This window comes from Cataglyphis hispanica, chromosome 14, assembly GCF_021464435.1.
Source record: "Cataglyphis hispanica isolate Lineage 1 chromosome 14, ULB_Chis1_1.0, whole genome shotgun sequence".
Lineage (NCBI taxonomy): Eukaryota > Metazoa > Arthropoda > Insecta > Hymenoptera > Formicidae > Cataglyphis > Cataglyphis hispanica.
This window is the reverse complement of record NC_065967.1, coordinates 1,280,532-1,295,502: the sequence shown is the minus strand read 5'-3', so window position 1 is coordinate 1,295,502 and position 14,971 is coordinate 1,280,532. Positions and strand designations below refer to the sequence as shown.

At 43.0% G+C, this 14,971-nt stretch overlaps 1 protein-coding gene across 3 annotated transcripts in view; it reads right to left on the bottom strand.

Annotated features, from left to right (window-relative positions):
- Positions 1-2,923: 2,923 nt before the first annotated feature.
- The window catches only part of LOC126854377 (LIM/homeobox protein Lhx9-like), a 168,542-nt gene continuing 156,494 nt past the window's right edge, over positions 2,924-14,971 (bottom strand). For all 3 annotated transcript variants that reach the window (XM_050601016.1, XM_050601014.1, XM_050601015.1), the window contains 2 exons: positions 7,164-7,307; positions 2,924-7,086 (listed from right to left, as the gene is read on the bottom strand). In XM_050601016.1, coding sequence (XP_050456973.1) covers positions 6,930-7,086; positions 7,164-7,307 — 301 coding nt within the window. In that variant the 3' untranslated portion in view covers positions 2,924-6,929. The remainder of the gene's footprint in view (positions 7,087-7,163; positions 7,308-14,971) is intronic.

The following is a 14,971-nucleotide window of genomic DNA, read 5'->3' as shown; positions in this document are numbered from 1 at the left end:
CTTGCTCTTCCTCCTCCTCCTCCTCCTCCTCCTCCTCCTCTTCCTCTTCCTCCTCCACCTCTTCTGTAATTCCCTTTTCTCGCGCAGCTCGTTCTCTATCGCGCTACAACTTTTCCCCGAGCGGTCTCTATCTATCGCGCGCGGCGTTATCTATCCTCTCTTGAAGCGAGCTATTACCCGATTGTTTCTTAAATAAAATATCATTGGAGCCCCGTCGCCAACCACTCACAATAATAATTGCCTCGCCAGTATGTCAACCGATCCCCTCGCGTAACCCCTCGTGTCCGTCTCTCTCCGGATACGTCTCTTCCTTTTTTTTTTCATCTTTCCATCCCGCCGCATCTGTCACACGCGCCGTAAGGAAGAAATTTGGTAATGCGCAAGTCTTATTGTCGTGTGACGTGACGATAATAATAACCCCGTTGTTTTTCTATCACATTAATCAATGAGATATCCGTGTATTTTAATCATTTTTTTTTTCGTCGACCTTATTGTTCGAGATAAATGATTATTAATTAATTAATTAATTAATTCCAAATAGATACTTTAGGAAGATTAGAAAGTTCGTTAACATTGAAATTACTCGCTTCTGTCTCCAATGGGTCGATGGCACATTTGAAAAATTCTCTCTACGTCGATTTAGTTACACATTACTGTCGAAAAATACTCGGTGAACTTTACTCGAAACATATAGGTCCGTATTTACGTGGCGTAAAACGTGTCGCGAGCGCGCTAACGATCCTTTTTGTTTTCCCGACAATTCTCGCCGGTAAAAAATCGTGTCAACAAGTACGTAGAAGCGATCAGGGGAATAGAGGAATAGATGAACAAGTGTTATCATTAACAGAGGATTTCATTCGCGTTTGTAAAAGAATATTGCCGATCGTTGCGCTTTACTTCCGATTCAATTCCTCGCTATAATCGCGCATCTTAAATAGAATCCCTGTTTTTTTTTTTTCACTTTTGTCAATGGGAATTATTTTTATTATTTTTAACACTCTAACTCGAAAGATCCAACGACGCATTCGCGTTTTCTTGCTCGAAAATACGTCAGTGCGATATGGCCCTTCTAAGCTCGTCCGTTATCGGCACAATGAAAGGGACCGGGAGAGACTATCAATAATTACCTGGACCTATGCCCGCCTAACTCTAACGAAGGACGATTTCTAACGATCCCTCGCCAGCGTCCAACTTCTGGACGTAATTAATTCCCGAGCTAACCTGGAATGCTATAATTAATTGCCGATGGGGCTGATGAGGGGTAGAGCGCAACGGGTGCAACAATATGTACCCGCTTCGATTAGAAGTGTGGGGAGAGATAGAAAAGGAAGAGGGGAGGAAAGAGGGAGGGGACCGCCTCTGCTCGCAGTTATGCAATTAATTAAATCAGTTTGTTATTCGCCGTCGACTGTTAATTGCTGCAAAACTTCAAGAAACTGCACACGCTTGACATTTCGAAATGCATCGCCGCTCATACTCAAGATCGCATTGTGAGAATCTGTGTATGTGTGTGTGTGTACGTATGTATATATATATGTCTATTGTCTTTCTGCATCGGAATTAGTGTCTATGAGAATTTTCATCGAGTAAAAAAAAAGTTTTTCTTTACGCTTTCGCAATTATTCGTAATGATTCGTGCAATAATGATGTGCCGCTGTTGAAAAAGAAAAAAAAAAAGCAGCGACCTAAAGAGTTTAATGAATTACGTCAGTATGATAGATCTATAAGTTTAACGAGCGCGCGTATATTGGTAATGCGCTTATTTGATTCCGGATTTAATTGATACGCTTGTAAACGTAAAACAGCCAGCAAATAAAGGATTAGAACGCGATGGTTGCACGCGGTTTAATTAACGAAGAGAGTTTCCTTTTCTTTCACTCTCATGTAACGAACCATCTTACAGTTCTATTTACCGTTGAAAAAATCACTCGATTCAACGCTCTCTCCTTTTCTGTACATATATATATATATATATATATATATATATATATATATATATATATAATGAGAGAAATTGGTTTTTACAAATTCTGAGAAATGATATCTTTGTACTTTTTATTCTCTACTTACTTATAAGTATTTAGTATATATATATATATATATTCAATTTCATATACAGTATATTTTACAGAATGCCGCTCTACTTTTATGTTCATGATCGGGTTGCATTTCGTTTTAGAAGCACTCTCGTTTCGGAAGCACGCTTTGGCGCATCTATTCGGCCTTTGTTTTTAAGAACGAACAAAAAGAGAATAACGGCGCGAAAGGAGGAGGAGGAAGAGGAGCAAGAGGAGAAGGAGAAGAAACGAAAACAATCGATACGACAACACACCGGCAAGGCCAATCGGTCCGCGTTCTATTCGCGGTGTAGCCAATCAAAATGCCTACTACGTCGCCGGCAGGCCCGCTAATTAGACGCCACGTAAATCAGTCCTGAAACTCAACGTTAATTAACACGGGTTTCCGTTGGAGTTGCTTAGCCACCTATTTATCGAACGACACAAACGCAATATGGTCGGACACGTGTACATCCGTTAAATACCTATCCTGACTGGAGAATGTCGGGCGGCGCGCACATTTGCCGGGAAGTTGACTGAAAACCGGCTGCTCGCCGCCAACGAAATATTCAAATCATTCGAATTAATTCAGCCACTCGCGAGTCACTGAAGGCATAGCTTTTACATCGATTCCCTCGACAATGCTAACTGAAATAATCGATTTTATCCCTCCCTCTCTACTTACCATGTAATCATCATTAGACGAATAAAACTTAATCATTGTACGCCATACACGAAATTTTTAATATTTCTTAATACATTATTAAATCATAATAATACGTTCGAGTATAACTTGAGAGAGATCCGGGATTTTGGTAGATGGAAGGAGAAATCAATGATGCCAATCATACGGACACGAGGACACGTTTTCTAAAAACTTGTGATTTTTTTATTAATTAATAAACGTGTATGGTGTGTTCCATGTGTAATTGTATTTTACAAGAGGCCGCGAAACCACATACAGATGTCGGGTCCCGAGTACGAAGAGTCCGAGATAAATGAAATAACAAAATTAACTAGACGCACGCATGGGACCGGCTCCGCGGTCCGCGCGCGTGCCATTCTCGGCCAGAGGGACATCCCGTGCTCGCTCCATTTCCGTGGGCCTGCCGAGTGCCAAATACGATATGCAGCGCGATTCGTATCATCATGATTCGATTTGCCAGAGATCAAATGATACTAGACGTGTTTTCCGTCTTCGTAACGATCCTTGCCTCTCTTTCGCGCGCAAACCAGATGAGCAAAATATATTTGCAAGTCAATTCGAATCGTGATAAATCGGTTTGCGAAAGTATTTCGAAGTTGCGAATGATTCGAGAATTATTTGATGGCAAGTAGGTCTCGTAAGAACTCGCGGTCGCAAATGTAAAATATATTATATCAGTTTGAGATGAGAGATTACGTGGCAATGAAACGTAGAACGAATGAAATTATGGGAATACAAAATCTTAACGTCTTCATATTTTATTCGGGATAAAATAATTAGATGTGGCGATTACTTAGCGTTGAATAAAATTGATCGGAGAGTGGGTCGATGATCTTAAATTATCTTCTGCGTTCTCTATCGTCGACAGCGTGGCAGAAGGAAGGCGCCACTGCATGCGACGTACTTGGCAATGCAGGACCACGAAAAACCACATGGCACGTCGCGCACGACGGCTAATCGCCCGTAGAATAAACGCGCGGAAGCCCCGTTCGCCGTTCGCGCTCGATAGTAAATACATAACCATTTATATCACACAAACTTTTAACAATATACAAAATGTACCTTATATATATACAAGATTAAATTACACAATCCAATGATGCACAAACTTCGGATCGAATCTGGTTGTCGGCTCGAGCCAAGATGCTCGATCCAATACGAAAGAAACGAAAATAAATGACAAACTCGACCTGACCTGAGAGAATAAAAATATATTCCTTAATTATACAATAAAACTTATGTGAGAGAAAGAGAAAGAAGAGAGAGAGAGAGAGAACTTTAAAAATAAGATAGCACAAATTATTTTCTTTTCTTATTAATCTATTCATACATATCCACATAAAAATCGGTTGCAAATGTAATGTTGATTTATCCGAGTCGATGCCGAAAAAGTTTGTGCATCCTTGACATAATCCATCCAGCGACTCCTCATTCAACCTACATTGTACACCTCTGTATACACCACTTTTCTCTCTCACTTTCTCCGTCAGCGTCGCTGCCCACAGAGTCATGTTAGACAGAAATCAGATTTTCATCCTTGGCGGCGTCGACTAGTGATTGTTCTTACCGCAATCCGAGCGCTTCGTTAGAATCTGAATCCATAATGTCACACGATTCTCAAGCATTTTCATTCAGAAAAATTTATCGGCGTACGATATTTTGCGGCTTAATTTACGCGGCATATTTACCCGCGACAAGTCTCGATGAACTTTCTCCAAGGATGTAAAGGATTCTCAATTGGCATTCTTCGCTACGCGTGCGAGATCATTAATTAAAACGAGAGTATTTGACGAATGAAACGAGTAATAGAACAACTTCACGCTTTTGTGATATATTTCGAAATTCACCGTTTGTGAATCCCTCGTACTTTGGGATTCGATGCGTCACGTCGATGTCGTGCTTTGCTTGTCGCGAGTTGTACTCCCAACGAGGAAAGAAATTCGAAATGAATTAAAGCCGCCAAGAAATTAAAAATTGCAACAAAGAAGAATTTTAAATTAAACTCGACGAAAGATTGATATTCTTCTTTCGAGAAAGTTATAATGTTATGAGCAAACGCATTTCTGTTCGTATGTACCAGCATTAACAATCAATGCGTCAACGTAGACTTCGCTAAATAACGCGAGAAATATTCTTCATGACAATTGAGCTTTGTTTTCTCCTCGAGAATCAACGACATCGATTATTTTTCATCCTACATGTAACATATCATAATGCACTTTACGATTACACTTACAATAAATTTGATCCGGATGTATTAGAAACCGATACGTTTGCAGTAAAGAATGAATTTCATTTTTTTACAATAGATTTAGTTGATTATGTTACTTAAAATAAAAATGACGATTTCTCGAAGAAGAAAGAAAAAGCGAAAGCGCGAGCAAAACCGATAAAGAAAGGAAAGAGATAGATAGATAGAGAAAGAGAGAGAGAGAGAGAAAGAGTAAGAAAGAGACAAACAAAGTGACGCTGATGCCTAACAAGAAGGATTCGAATGATAATTTCGTGTCGTTCGTTTTACCTCGACACTCAATTAACGATGGCGGGAACAAGGGCCGCCTAATGAGTTTACGAAGCGTAGCGGCGGATCGACGGGAATGATAATTTTGAAAGAAAAATAATTTTCTAAGGGTTCACACAGAACTTACGCGCCATCGTCGTTTCTCTTGTTCGATTTCCGTCGAATTATTTCTCTCTTTCTCTTTCTCTTCCGATTGCCATCTGTCTTTCTCGCATGATTAGATCCTCGTCGATCGCACGTGTCAGATTTAGTACGCGACATTATTTTAGGGATGTGTATTGCCTTCAAAGTGACAACAAAAAATCGAACGCCTTGTTGCAAGACTCAACTAAAATGGTGTAAATTAAAAATACTCTCTTAATCATTCCGAAATAAAACAAAGTAAATTCTTAACATCAGAATAATCTGATGATTATTTTGAGAATGATATCCATAGAAACAGCTATTTTGATATATTTCACAAAGGCGTGAAAGAGTGCATGCGCCCATTCAACGAATTCTACATTCCACATCATTTTGTCGAGATCGATTATCGCAACACTGATGACTGTAAAAGGTTTTAAAGAAGAAAATTGACGTCACTATACTGCGGCTGATGGTACATACACGATGAGTCGTGCATATTTTAGACTTTCTTCGATTCTTTACAATTGAGCAAAGATTATTATTAAGAAAACCGGCGGATTCGCGTGATGATGGTGCTTTTGTAATGTGGTATCGAGTGTCTCAACCTGTCGCAGATGCATAGGAAATATATTTTTATTGCTTAAAAAGTGATGTTTAAATTGCTAATTGAATTTAATAGCATCATTTGATTCTTAGATGTTGCAATATTAATACTGAGCGATCAAAAATATTTCAAGAAATTTCGCCAGTTTATCAGTATTGGACAAAAAAGCCAAGTACTATAAGATCGAAACGGCGTCTACATCAAGTTTCGATGTATTTACGACTTCAAAGCGATTTTAATTCAAGCTTAAAGATATTCATTGAGCCAATCAGAAATTATCAGCATCCGTATCAAGTTGATATACACTCGATACGCCAACATTGTCAGAGCGCAAAGATCGCTCGGTATATCCGCGGCAAGTTCAATTATTGTATATTTAACATCACGGTATCATGTTCGGAAACGTTTGACCGCCGCGACATATTCAAACGCGTTCAATATCACGGCGCCAAGTATACGGAGACACTCGACTGATAGAGTCACCGATAGCGGTGACTCGGTCCCAAGAGATGGCTACGTAGACTCTATTCTCCTTGCGATTCTCCTAGAAAGCCCGGACTCGCAACGCATAGGGTAGGCTTTTTCATCGCGATGTCCTTCGGGAATCGATCCTACTGCAACGTAGCAGTTTTAATCGCAAGTATCCTGAGTCCAGGGCGACCAGTCTTGATAGCCGGACGCCTGCAGGTGCGATTGCTGGGCCGCCAGACTCGAATGCGCAAGTGCCATTTGATGATGATGGTGGTGATGGTGATGATAATGGTGGTAATGCTGATGACCCGGCGGAGGCGGCGAATAGGGATCCACTCCGACGGCGACGTCCACGACATCGACCTGAGGCGAGGGTACGACGACGGGAGGCGTCGGCTGCGGAGAAGGCTGCACCTTCTTCGGGCGACCGACCGGGTTGCCGCCTCATTCGCGGCTCCTTCGAGGCCTGCCGACCTTACCTTTCCTAACAGGTGCGCCGCTGTTGCCAGCCGCCGCGGCTGCCGCTGCCGCCACGCTCGACGACTTGACAATCTTGTGCCAGTCAGATTCGCAAACTGGCGAGCCCGACAGCAAGTAATATCTGAAACCGTCAAAGGGTCGCGTGTCACGTAAGAGCGCTATAAGTCTGGCAATAAGGAAGATCCCTTAAACTCTTACCTGTCGCCAGAGACGAGCTGGCCGCCACATTTATTGCAATTGAAACATTTCAAATGAAATACCGATTCACCGGCCCTCATGACCAATTCGTTTGCTGGTATTGCGTTGCCGCAACTCGCGCAGACGCCGCCGCTACCGAACATCCTGTAACAAGGCAAGTATGTGATTAGATTAGATACGTGATTAGATTCGATTCAGTATCTAAGTGATTGGAAATGTTTGAGTCTCACGGCTTAGAAAGTATCACGGGTTTGTTTATTATTCGAGACGCAGTTATAGTTAGAATCTGACGCGAAGAACGTCCAGATCAGATATTCGATTATGACGACGGGAGTCGCAGAATAATCTCCGATTATTTTTAACAATTTCATTTTCGTATATTTCGATTCGCGGCACACACACGGAGCTCCGGTATCGGCGCGATACGATGCCATGTAACGCTCACCATTAATGGCAGTTAATGTTTGCGAAGCGGTTGTCAGTCGTATACCCGTTGGCTCGTAAAACCGGCTGTTTATGCAGCAATTAGCTATGTAACGATACGTAGGTATGTCGAATGGGGATTCGAGATGCGAGCGCCACGATTTCACGTCTCCCCAACAACCAGTGTCGTAAGAGGGACTTCTTCCGCGAAAGACGCGTCGAGATGTACCGGTACACGCACTTGATCTCATCTCGTCGAGTTCGTGGATTGAACCTGATCCTCTCGAACCGAAAGTAGAAGGAGACTCGCCACCATCTAATGATCAATTTGCCATGTTTTCCGGCGTTGTATGGAGACGCGTCGCAGTTAAAATCGAATTCCACTTAAATTTAATGAAATATTTAATTAAATCGGCTTTTGAAACACGCGATAGGGAGTCGGCATATCGATATTTGCGTCTGACTTTGCTCGAGAGCGCGCATAAGGTTGTTACGACGGAGTGGATTGGAGAGAGAGAGAGAGAGAGAGAGAGAGAGATTTGAGGTTTCTCGTTATTAATTTAATTACCGGCTGACAGTTCTATAATTAAATTGCTAATTTATCTGTCGGAGATACAGCTGATCGCACTAGCGCGGCCCAGTATCTCGATGATTGCTCGCCGAATGACGTTTCAATTCTTTTCTTTTTATTCTCCCTTTTTCTCTTTTGTTTTTTTACGATCTGTCGTCGATCGTTCGCAACGATTCAATTTTAAATGCGTGCTCCTATCACTGGAAAATGCGGATGCAAACAAGTTGACGCCGGGCAATTCTCGATGCGCAAGAAAATAGTAATGCACGAATTTCGTAATTATGAGATTCTCGTCAAGCACATAAAGTTACTTTCACGTTCGCGTATGATTGTAAACTGACACGATTTGAGAAAGTATATATGGTGTTTCAAGTATTGTTAAATATGATAATCACATATGAGGCGTCTCGCGTAATTGTAAATAAGTAGGTAAGGAAATTCTGCGAGACATTATCGAGAATTTTATCGCATTATTAATTCAATTTCCTGCGAACCAATTAAGGTAACTGATTAATCTTGTGTTACGTTGGAAGATGTTAAAGATATACACCGCTGCTCATCGCGCACGTGGCGAGATTCTAATCAAAAGCAGCGTTTCCTAAGCGGAGAGGTTTCCATCATGCGTCACGTAAATAAATCGACATGATAAGTTTTAATTGCGACCGCGTCTTTATCAACCTAACCGAGTACCTACTTCCGGGCCGCATCCTCCGCAGGGTTAATGAGCGGAGATGCGTGCCGCTTTGCCGAATCGAGTTTTCGATTCCTCCATAATTGCTAATTAGAGGCCGACGGCCAAGTCAATCAGTTAGAACGGATAGAAGGAATTATACAGTTGATGATCGAGGATCAGCCATAAAATCTGCTTCTCCTCTTTCTCCCTCTCTCTCTCTTTCTTTCTGGCCTCTTAATCGCCCGACGTCATTACCAGTATCATTATTCACGCGTGTTTTACGTGACCATCCTGGAAAGCTGATGACAAGCAAGAATTTTCGATTATCCGTGAGTCTTATTTATGGCAGTTATAAAAAATGTCAAGCTCTGAACAGAAATTCGTTATTATACATATTATTTACATATTCGCTATTATATTTCATAATTTTAAAAAATTATGAAATAAAATTTTTTATCATTTTATTTTATTATTTAAAAAGAAATATTTTTTATCATCTGGATAGAATTTTATGACATCAGCGAGACCGATTATATTAAATTAGGCATCGAGTATTTCGTATTAATAAGCTAAATATGGCACATGTACTGGAGTAATTGATCAAAAGTAACGGTTCGTCGGCAGTGATAAATGACAATGAAGACCGTCTATTATGAGGCTATATTATCAAATCCTGCGGCTGACTAATAATAATTTTGATATATCTTCGATAAAACAGTGCTTGCGTCAAGATTTATCTCACGCATATGAGCTGCAGTTGATTCGTATATATATTTTTAACTACGAGCTCGGTTGATTACTTCCTGCACTTGTACCCTCCCTCCGCGTACAGCACAATTCGCGTTTTGTCATGTACATTGTGAGGAAAAGAAAAATCGATTACAAACTCGCGGTTTAATCAAAGATATACGATTCGTAATATTGTAATATTTTCTACAGCCCTGATGGACTGTGTAAAAATTCGGCGATCTACAATCGGCGAGCCGCGCCGGCCGTGTAGAAACACGTCAAATACGAGCCCGCGGCGTTTAATAATTTTAATGAGCGAAGTTCAGTCCGCGCACTAAGAGAGTAATTGGCGATTACGGTCGGCGGGGCGATCTTTAACGAGCGGTCTACGCAATTTCTAATTAGTTGATTTCGCCAATGATAATACGCCTCGCCCTCCTTGCCCGACTCCTCTAACTTGATACGCAATTTGCCACGTGCCCCCTTACGTTTTAATTGCGACCGACGTGTCAATCTTGCTCTGCCCCTAACAAGCGTCTCTAAAGGCGCATGTCACACGTGTGTTTCGCAACGAAGCGATAATTTGACGAACCGGGCGAAATCTCTCGGCAATTAGATTGCATGACGGATTTGGATCTCTGAAATAAAAACATAATAAAAGTTCTGAGTTTAATATATATGTGTGTGTGATTTTTCGTCCGATTCTCGATTATATTGCAATAAACGGCGCGCTGCACGATTTCGAAAGATTCACGAGCAAGTGCGCGCCCTCCACCCTTCGGATCGCTCCCATCTCACCCAAGCACCCTCGCTCATTATGCGTGCCCCTTTGCCGCGCTCTATCGCTAACAAGAGGGAATAAGAGAGAAACACAAGGATGGGTGCGGGCGCACGTATGTCGAAACGACGTATTCACACACGGGAGATGCGCGACTGTGTGAACGACTCCCGCCTGTTAATGAGTTAGACTACCTTACCCTCGGCACTTTAATTGTCTAAAGCACAAATTGGGCGGCTTTAATTAGCGTAATTATTTGGTTCGTTTGTCCGTTTATCCAAGATCCTTGTATCGAGAGAGGGTCGAGTCCTCTCGCGAGGCTAAATGGATTCATTAGCGCTTTGTGCGATTAAAAATCCAAATTTCGGGCCAACACGGGTGGGCCTTTGTCGAGCGCCAAGTCTTCATTTTGATTTGATCACGTATCTTGAACGTGGCCAAGTAATCCTCGCACGCGTCTTTAGTAATACCATTGACAATAGAAGATGAAGCTATTTCTCTGCCTTCCTTATAAGCGAATCGCGCAACATATTTTCACAATTATCGGATTCAATTAGGAGATCCGTTCTGCGAGATTCGTTTCGGATTTCACAAAAGAATGTAACGCGAGTATTTATCAGAGTGTTAATAAAATTCGTGCGATGTAATAAACACCATTCTGTTTTTTTATTATCACCTGCAATGCACGACAGCGTATAAACAGCATAGAATCCGTCCGTGTTACGCACAATGCGCGTTCGCCTACAGGAGGCTTATGCGTACGCATACGATACAGGGAACGAAACGCATTCTCACACGCGGCTAGCTTTAATTTTTCTAGATAATAATGATTAATCGCGGCCTCGGTTTCCAGTTTAATTAAAAAGCTATGCGGTCGCCACTCTTTCCGTTTCTTCCTCTCTTCCCCCCTCCTCCTCCCTCGCCTCTCTACACACACACACATATATATACACGCACGCACACATGCATATTGCCTTCCGCGAAACAGCCGACTGGCAAATTAAATTGAAATTGACTAGGTCTGGTAATGAGGTGGCCTGCAGGCCCAGTCGCGGCATTAGCCGGGTGTGGGTTCTAGAAAATGAGTTCCGACTTAACAACAAATTGCCTCGGTGAACTTCCTTTCTCCCCCATCCTCCTCTCGCCCCCCCCTCCCCCCACGCCCTTCTCCACTTCTCCCTCCCTCCCTCCCCCTGTCGCCTCTCACCCGCCTCAATCCGCTCGCACGGCGCGCGAGGAATCGTCCACCCTCTTCCTCTTTGTCCTCTTTTTCCCACCTTTAACGTCCCACAAACGAGCGGGGTCCTAATAAAGTTAATCGATGCCAAAGAGAACGGAGGGAAAAAGAAAAAGGAAAGAACCGCGGATCCTCGATAACTATTTAATTCAGTCAATCAAAATTCCTATTAGCCGCTGAACGCAATTTGGAAGTATATGCCGAACAACGTGCGCTCGTATTAGAAGCTGTCTGAGATATTGAACGGATGGGTAGGGACGGAAATGAGCGCGCATCGGGAACGAACAAGACAAGATGAGAGAACGATAAATATATTTACCGAGAAAAAAAAAAAAAAAAGAGTGGGAGAAAAGCACGAGGCAAGAAAAGAATATAATAATTATATAAATGCTAACTAAAAGTGAAGAGAAGTATATTTATACTTAATAAGGAAATAAAAAGTTACTCGACAAATCTCTCTCTCTCTCTCTCTCGTCCCACGTTATATTTCACGTCGAGTCTAAGGGGCGGCGGATTTTAATTCAATTCGAAAGAAGATCCGTAAGAGAGCTGTTTTCCTCACAGCGACGATATTGCGGTTTATCGTGATCTAACTTGGAAAATTGGATTTCGCATTACAGGGCGATTGTTCGGCGCCGACGCAAGACAATTTCGATTAGTCCGATCTCTCCAATTCATTTTAATGTAATTAACGTTCCGATTGCATGCTTTGTTTCCTGGTCTAATCTCCAGCTCCCCCGTTTGTCCATCGCAGCGTACCCCTTTCCTCTACCGCGCCAGCCACCCCCCTAACAAGCGGGTTGTGCGGCAGAAGCATCGATCAGTCGTGACTGGTACCGTATGCGTGTGCGTGTGGATTAACACAACTGCAAATTCACGCCAATACACATAATAAATGCTCGCGTATAAATACTTATGTTGCGAATAGTATTACGTATCTGTGATTTTTTTATTCAAAGGACAGGCTGTTTTTCTCTGTTTTTCGATTTTTTTCCCCCTTTATTTTAAAGGTGTGATTACGGGGAATTGGCCAAGCATAGAGAAAATGACTAAATTCTTTTAATAAAATTAATATGGTAACGAGAACGCGCTCCTAATTAATGGCATTACCATACTATATATAAATGTAAATTAGATATATGCTAAGATATGCGTAAGTATATAAAAATTTCAAAGCGGCATTAAACAGATGACCGGTCGCTCCTCCCTCCCCGAGGGCCTCGTTCTTCGAAACGCTTTTAAACGCGCGGCGCGTTTTAAATCCGCGCCATTAGGTACATGTGATACTTGATTCGAGGTAGACCACTGGCGGCGGAGTTAAACGAGTAGATAACGACGTGCCCGTGGAAAAGAAGAAAAGAAAGGGTGGGCAGGAAGGGAGGGAAGGGTAGAGGCGGTGGGGTGAAAAGAAAAACCGAGAAAATGACGAGGGCGCGCGCGATGACGCGGTGAGGACGAGGGAGAGGGGGAAAAGCGCGGCCGGCCGGGGCGAGACGGAGAGATGACGGCACACAGAGAGGAACTTCTTTTGAATCGCGCAGGCAGGTAAAGAGCGGCAGCTCGCAGGTGCGAGAAAACGCGCCCGACCTACCGACGACAGGGCCGTCGAGAAACGAGATCCGCGTAGCAACTTTGTAACCGGATGAACGATTACGCGAAATCGCTCCGACGCTGTTCGACGTTGCGCGAATTTCGATTAACTCTAACAAAAGCCTAGGCTTAAGAACTTCACGTCATTTTCGAGTAATTAAATATATATTCTCCCTTTTAATTTATGTACGCACAGCTTCTTTTCCCGTTGCACGGTTCCATTATTGGAAGGGAGATGAATTGAGCGCGTGATGAATTAGGAAATGTTATACATCGACGTTTGAAAATGAGAAGATGAGGTGGAGAAATAATTGCGGGAAAGACCGACAAATCTCTTTAATGACGTATGACTTTTAAAAGTTGTTCGTCTAGTTGCTTCATGCGCTTGCTTCGATGTTAAATCTTTTATTTCGATCGGGGCGTCTAGCCCGCAGTTCGCTCCAGCCCTGCGAGCATGGGGACAGAAAGCTCACGGTGGATAAGAGAGGAGAAGGAGAGAGAGAGAGAGAGAGACGGCAGGGGAGGAGAAGGAAGGGTTCGGGGAAGGGAGAGAAAGAGAGACGAGCAAAGAAAACGCGTGCGCGCGCGTAGAAGATACGACATCGCCCGCTGCAAATTGCAATTTTGTTGTGAGATCATTATAAAATACATAATGCCGAGTCGCCTACTACCGCATAACCCTCCCTCCCCCCCCTCTACCCCCTCCTCCCCCCTTGGTCTACTCTGCTTCATTCCCCTCATACCGTCACCGTCGACGGAGGTCTCGCGCGGAACCGAGAAACGAGACATGGGAGAGAAGAGAAGAGAGGAGAGGAGAGGAGAGAGAGGAGAGGAGAGGAGAGGAGAGGCGGCACGGCGTCTCGTTAAAAGTTTCTAGCGACGCGTATTCTTAATAGTCTGCGCGCGCGGACACGCCGTCATTAAAATTATAACCAACCTCCTGTATCACCTCACCGATCCTCCGCCATTCCGTGCAACGGCGGAAAGAGAGAAAGTGAGAAAGATTGGGAGAAACACAATGAAAAACAGAAAAAGGAGCAAGAGAGAGAGAGAGAGAGAGGGGGGGGGGGGGGGAGAAATAAACGTTTTGCATTCGCAGATCGCATGGTAAAGTCTGCCTGTTCATTTATAGAAAAACGTGGGTGTATGAATGATGTGTTGCGATATAATCTTTAAAAAAATTGACAGAGCTTCGAAACGTGACGAACGCATTTGAGAAAACACGCGAAATCATCTTAGGACTTAGGCGCGACGTTCGTTCAAACGAATGAGGAAAAAAGGATATAAGGAAGATTGAAAGGAAAGAAGGAAAGTTGACGGAGGAAAGGCGCGTTAGGCCATAAGAAAACGCAAAGTACGAGAGGAAGAGATACACTCGGAGGGATAAAGGCGCGTTTAACTGAAACTCGTGGAAAGTTGCGGGCTCTCTAAATATGTAAATACGTGGCTACTGGATGTTATTATGCGCGCATAATATATATATATATAGACACACGGATACGCGCGCACACTCAGCCCACATGTATATAAATGTATGTATATAGATATTCGTATCGCGGCGCACAACGTCAGGTAAGCGACGTCCGGAAGAAAGCCGACGTAATCGTCCGATATTTAAGTAGCGAGTTTAGATACACTGGGTATATTTAAACGCGCTTATTATCATATAAATACAAGTTGGACGTTCAATTTACGCGCCGGAGGCTGTGCGTGGTCGCAGGAGCGGAGCGGCCGCTCCTCTCTTCGTCGTCGTCGTCGTCGTCGTCGTGTGCGCGACGGAGTTGCACAAAAGTTATTATTGTTATTA